Source organism: Ptychodera flava, chromosome 20 (genome assembly GCF_041260155.1).
Source record: "Ptychodera flava strain L36383 chromosome 20, AS_Pfla_20210202, whole genome shotgun sequence".
Classification (NCBI taxonomy): Eukaryota; Metazoa; Hemichordata; class Enteropneusta; family Ptychoderidae; genus Ptychodera; species Ptychodera flava.
Window position 1 is genome coordinate 30487903 of NC_091947.1, and position 7122 is coordinate 30495024.

General features: G+C 35.1%; 1 protein-coding gene across 1 annotated transcript in view; it reads left to right on the plus strand.

The window, feature by feature from the left end:
* LOC139120600 (probable E3 ubiquitin-protein ligase HECTD2) overlaps positions 1-5140 on the plus strand; it is a 45889-nt gene extending 40749 nt beyond the window's left edge. The window contains 1 exon segment of the mRNA XM_070685108.1: positions 337-5140. Within this exon segment, the coding sequence (XP_070541209.1) occupies positions 337-457 (121 nt within the window). The 3' untranslated portion in view covers positions 458-5140.
* The last annotated feature ends 1982 nt before the right edge of the window (positions 5141-7122 follow it).

A 7122-nucleotide genomic window follows, 5' to 3' on the forward strand; every position in this document is an offset into this window, starting at 1 on the left:
TGACTTTGAAAAATGAATAATGTTTCAATTTTTGATGGATTTACTAATGTGTTTGTCACAGATGGAGACATGAAGTTTGGCTTCAGACACTTGAAAAACGTTGCCAAATTAATCTTTAGATTTTGATCACTAAGTTTCAGTCATCTTTCAATGAGTTTTACGTCCAAATATCCTGGTTTATTAGAGTTAAAATGAGAGAGATTTTATTTTGTTGTTGTCTTGCTGGACAACGTCAACATCAGCAATTTGGTGGCGACTGTTTTCACGACGTGATGACATATGTACTTTTCCACAATGTTTTAAATCTAATATCATGGTTGTTGTTTATATTCCCAGGTTACCGATGGCTCATACTTGCTTCAATCAATTGTGTCTACCGCCGTACAAGAACAGAAAACAGATGAAACAGAAACTGACCATTGCCATTTCCAATGCAGAAGGCTTTGGACTTGAATAAAACTGCCTATCAAAATACTCACATCTGAGTAATTACATCCCAAACAATCATTTCAAATTCAGAGTGAATCAGCATATGATAAAGATTTTGATTGGAGTTATTACTTTGCAAACACTCACATCAAATTTGGAGTGAATCAGACTTGAAACTGCCCCGAAAATGCAGCTATTTCTAAATATTTGAAATAAGTTCATCATGTCGTGTGTCTTTCATCCAGTTTTTCTTCTGCTGACATTACAATTCAAGCAAGTATTAGAGTAATGGCAGGCACTGCCAGCTTTGCAAAACTTTAAGTCATGTCAGTCAAATGTTTTGGTGTGCCAGCTTCTCTGTTTCAGTTTGTTTCGGTCTGTAATCTCAGTCATCAGGAAATAGAATCATGCAGTCCTTACCTATGATGCTAAACTTTTGATCATCTAGTTTGTAAAAATTTACAAAACACAGATTATCATTTTGATGACAAAATGAGAGGTTGTTCAGTGACATGTCTAGTGGAAAATTTACTGTTGATGTGGCTTTTTACACAGGCTGACAACCAGACAAGAATTGCATACTACTGAAATTATACTGAAATACAGATAGCAGAAGCAGAAAGATAACTAACCGGCCTGAAATCACCATTGACTTGTCATTTTTTCAACAAACTAGTTGAACCATTTTTTCCTTAGTACACAAAGCACCATTGTACATCGTATGGATTGGGTTTGCTGCTTCTGTCAGTGCATATCTGATTATAACCTGTGGCAATTGGTACTTACCTTTCACCTTTGACATTTGACCTCCTGGATAGGAAGAGATAGGTTAGGTTGTGCTGGAACTGTGCAGGAGATGGACAAAGCATACCATTAAATGTAATCTTCAGGAGGACAAAAATACTGATAATTGAGAAGCATGACAATGTTAATCAGAAAAGGGAGAACTTCAGTTGTTTACGTCAAAATGAGAAATTTTAAGACTTTGATAGTTCTGAAACAAGAAGTCATAGTGGAAAAATATCAGGCCAGCGAATGATTTAGTTTATAGAGATATGGTTACTGGACAGAAAGAGAAACTTAGTTGGTCAAATTTATTTTGAAGTAATATTGAAGTTTTCATCAGTAATTTACGGGAACAAAAAAATGATACGATATGATAGGAGAGGCAGACAGTCAAGGGAGGGCCAAGCTGGCTTGCTACTAAAGGTGTAAGATCCTTTGTTTTATAAAAAAAAACTATTTCATTGAAATGACTTTGAACCTTTACTGTGTAAGTACACATTTAACATTAGGATATCATTTACATTTTCCATTGAAGACTACTGTATCCAATGGATAATTGAAAAACCATAGCACTAGTACTATAGCAACAAGAAATTTTAATACATGTATGCTCTTCCGTCCTGCTCTAATAGACTATCCGTCCTTTATTTTAGACAATATTCATCTGTGGTTTGAAATTTAAATCAGAATTTAATTTTTTTGGTTGACGGAAATTTTGGTATTGGGAAAATTTAAGTTGATCCTCATTGGTTGAAAAGGCAAAATTCAAGGTTTTCATTGCAAAATCAGAAGGTCAAAAAGTCACAAATTAAGAGTTCAAGGGTCATATGTCAATAAAACGTTGTGTAGATAGTTTGAAAGCTTCAAAGAGTAACACAACTTGATGTTATGTAACATTCTGCCTAGAACTTAAACATCACAAAAATGCAGCCAAGAATTCTCCGAAGATACAACTTCTTTCCAAGACTAAGAGATTCTGTCATGTTTTAGGTACTCTGGCAATCAGAGATGTTGGAGATATACCACTGAATCTTTCAGTCAACTTCTGTCCCAGAATTAATGATCAGTTGTATAGAGTCCACAGAGATAGATGATCAGTTGAAAATATATCCTAATTTGTAAATATGTTTTTTTCTTAATCATTACTAAACACTTTGGTTTCAATCGGTATCTGTATATACTGTGCTGTAGTTTCTATGACAATGTTGTTGTGCCTTAATTTACGTCAAGCTGTCCAAGTCGTCTTCTCTTGTCTTTGCATGACTGTTTTTGTGTACATACAAATCAGTGCTGGATCACTTTCTGAACTTTTAGTGAAAAGTTCCTGCAATATTTGTCCAAGAATAATAATCACATTTTCTTCTCAAGCTCTTGTACAGTTAAAGGGAGGGGAATGTCCCATCTGTGACTGTGCCACTTTCTTGTTGCTAAACATTGTCTTGGGCCCAGAAATTGGTGATGAACATCGCCGAGCAAATGTGAAGGAAATTTAGCATTTGATGCATATTGCGCCAGTTTTGTTGCTTTCCAATCACTGCTACGCTTTGCCAAATAAAATTTGGTTGTATCCCTTTGTTTATATTAAGCTGCTACGGCCGCAGTAATCAGTGTTTGGTACAGTCACAATTTTAAGTTTGGATATGCACAAGGGATGATGGGATATGTAGTACATACCAACAGACCTGTTGTTTGGGTCCCTATGCACAGCTGCAGTTGGGATGACCCCCTAGTATTGTTTTCCCTTTTAATATTTGTAACTCTTGATTTTAACAAATCACGGCACTACAAAGGCTAAGAGTTTTTCTTTCTCACTGTCTATCAGTTACTTTAGCATAATTTGCTATTTATTTCTAAACTACCTCTGTACAGTTTTATTTAATATTTTTGGATGTTTTTAGGGTTTCGGCTGACTCTATATATAATTTAGCCTATGAGATTTTTAATTATGTTGAGATCATGTTTATATTTTCTGCGATCATACCTTCCTGTAGATCTGATTAGATCATTGAGAGAGACAATGGAAGTGAGAAAAAATGTAATTGTTTGACCAGATGAATAGATAAAACTTTAAATCTTGTTTCAAAGTTATTTGAAGTTTTGCAGTCTTGTGACTTGATTTCTAAATGTCATGCCACATAAACGGTGGAAACTTTCCCCTTCCATTGTACAGTATAAACATTAAAGTAATTAAGGCATTATTTGGGTTTTCGCCTTTCACATGATGTAGAAAACTTTCTCTTTGTTTTCACCCATTTAATGACCTCTGCTCAGCTACTCCACCCAAAATTGAGCTATCTTTGCAACATGATGGGAGATATTGTAAGTTAGTCAGTATCTCAAATTTATAACATGAGTTCCAAAAAAATTGAAAATATTGCATTTACCAAATGTGTGTTAAGTTTTAAAAAAACAGTTTGCAAGCAAGTTAATTTAAGATTTGCAGCAAGATTTTTTTTCTTTGGTATCAGAACAAAAACATTTCTAATGTTTGTAGATGTTTGTTTTGAACTGCTATGCATGCACTGCATGGCTGACTTTGTACTTACTGATGTCATTCAGTACCCCAGTATTTATGTTAATGAATAGATTTGTAAAATTTAGCTAATTTAAAACGTGTTTTTTAAGTTTTTGGTATTCTGCATGTGACATGACATTGTTGTACTGAATAATTGGAGTTTGTTGTTTTGTGGATTCAAGGTCAATAATGATTAGATTCAGAGATGTAATATAATTTTGATGTTAATTTTGAGTCATATAAAATTGTTTTGTCTAACCAACCAACTACAGTGTGACTAAATAGACAGAGTGGCAGGCTTTCTGAAATGGTTTAATATCTGACATGAATTGACCACTGATCAACACAGATTAGTGTGAAGTGTCTGGGCAGCCACATCTGATTTCCAATTCATAATGAGAATCTGATTCTGATTATATCCCTACGCATGTCTCACCTTTGACCTTGGAATATTAACTCCTTCAGAAAAATATTCACAACAGTACTTAGAATCCCATGTCGACGTAGAATTATATTTATTTTATCTTTCTTATAAAAAGTACACAATCTGCAGGACTGCCAGGGGGTGTGATTTGATTTAGGAACAAGAGAAAATTATCTTGTATCACCATTTACACTATGTTCAATGTACCATATTTTTAGATTTTAATTATTGCACTGTCTCTGTGAGAGGCAAAGGGATACCATTCACACACCACAAGTTTGCAGTACTTCACTCTGTCTTCACACTCAGCTATGTGATGATTTTAAGGGTTCTTATTCAGATTTTATGTCACTCTTGGCTTGCCGTTGATCAACAAGGTTTGTATTGTATACTCCTGGAAAGTCCTGGAATTTCAAACCTACCTTTTCTGGAAGGAGCTGGAAAACTGGTCTGGTGTCATAAGCGTCAGAGTACTGGTACACTTTGCATATATTGGAATGTTGTATAGAGATTTTTGTTCAATACCACTGCTGAAAAATTGTTCAGTTTATACTACAGAAAAGTACTTGATTTTCAGCAGGTTTTTGAATGATATACCATGACTTAATCATGTAACAGATAGCTGCGCCAGTGCATGGCACGGTGTAGTCGTCATGTGAAGCTTGAGATATGTATTCTATCATGAATACAAGGAGTGGTATATAGGTGTGCTGAATTTTATCAGTGCACTGCCACTCACAGAGTAGACAGTGGTATGTAGAAAAACTGTATGTCTTGGTTCAGCCATGGTATTACAAGTTCAGAACTGTCATTTCACTCCTGTTAAGATATTTCACTGGGTGACACACACACATGCTATTCAAGGTTTTGTGTACCTTTGTTTAAAAACTTGTACAAATGTTTCAGAGTTTGTATTTATTAGAAAGAGTTTGGAATGTGTGTGTTGTAAATACTTATATAAATGCAATAAAATGTTCTCCTATGAAGTGTGTACAGCAGTTTTCTTGTCATCGCATTATTCTGCTTTAAGGTAGCGTGTGCCTTGAAAGTGAAAGACTTTAACTTTTGCTCAAACTTTCCTCAATCAATCTTGCAACCATACTTTCACAATCAAGAATAAAAATCTGAGATCAACGTGCAATTTTGGTAAGAAAGAAACAAATTACCCAAGATTTACCGATATTTGAAATTCAAAATGGCTGCCATCCGTGTGCTAACTCTATGGGGAAAATGAAAATTTTTGATTTTCGAAAACTGAGACTGTGAAAATTTTTTTTACACCAAAAGCTTTAAAATGAGTGGTATATCAGAAAAGAATTGTAAAAGTTTGAGAGTCCAAATATCTGTCGCCGAGCCATTCAGCCTTAATGGTTGCTATTGCACTGGGATCAGTCTGAATAAATTGTGTGCATGTATGTCTGGCACTACAGAAATTTAAAACGGTTTTGTGCATCATTGTATATGGTGATTAGAAGCATTATGAGTAGATGATGGGATTTTATTTGAATAAATATGTTAAATTAACAGGCAAAACCTAAGCAATTACTTTGATATTTGGTATATATCTTCCTAAAAATTCTTTCATTTTCCTTGAAAAAGTCTGATGGAAGTCATTTTTTGTGAAGTGATGATTCACCTGAAAATGTTACAGCAGTGGGGTGAAAGTGATACAGAGGAGCTGTTCTAAAGATTACAGAATCAGACATTATCAGATGGATCATGTTCAGCCATACTTACAAAACTCCACTGTAAAGCGTTCACCATGAACATATAAGAACCTTTATATAGGAAAGACAACAGCTGCTTTCCGCATGCGTGTCCCAACACAGAAGAGTCAGCATTAGTAGTGGAGATTCCGCTGTTTACACCCACCTAAAAAGCTTAAAACATTCTTTGGATAACAAAGATGGCATAATCCTGGACAAGGAAAGAAGATGGTTTGAAAGAAGGATTAATGTGAAGCAGGGAACATTCTCTCAATAGGGGAGGGGATTTACACTAAAACCTAGCAGGGACCTATAGTGCAGCAAGTAGGATAACTCCTTGAAGGTTTAAGTAAACTTGCACCTGAGATTGTTCATCTTCACAGGTCAATAAACTTTTGCTGCTAGTCATGCATTCGGGGGAAAGGATGTGAAATCTTGCCACTCAATTGTCACATGAATCCCAGAAGTCCAGATTTATAATTTCTACAACAAAGTCAAAGTTTCATGCATGAGATGCTGCAGGTACACAAGGGGCCATTTCAAACGATTTTACTCACCTTTGGTTTATTCAGCTTGCAGGTTACTGAGGATAATCTTAATGAGTTTTAAATGAATGATGCGTGGTACAATACATTTTTAGCCAGTTTCTTAATTCTTGTTCTGAACATATATCTACTTCTTGATACCATTGTTCTGATAGCTTGCGAATTTCTTTTGAGTTTTTCTGGATAGGCAATGTTAAATTCCTTAAAACGAATTTGCATATGTACATTTGGGGGCCAGTGTTAAATTTTCTGATTTTTTCCAAACAGTCATGGAAGAATAAACAGAAAGGAACAAAAGGTCGTTTTGAAGGACTTATTGTTTATTCATCAGAGTCTGTTTATTCAAAATCTGTTAAGTCCTGTCCAATAGCTTTGAAATTTGTATGTAGTTGCCTAGGGATCATCTCGTTCAAATTTTGCATATTTCAAGTTTTGAGGCCCAAATTGTCCCATCTCTGGTCTTATTTCCTGTTTTAGCACTCGTATATTAGCTTTGAAACTGGATAAGCAGGTTTGTGGGAAACCTGCCAAAATTCATTACACTGGATGAAACTTGCAATTGTAGGATTTTTGGGGTGAAGTTTTCTCATTTTTGGTCGAAGAAAACTCTCTAAAACTACTTATCTGATAGCTTTCTAATATGGGGATGCTTTCAAGACTTAAAATCTGTCAGTTGAGGGCGCTTCTCACTTCTACTGTCTATGCTTAAACTGAAGG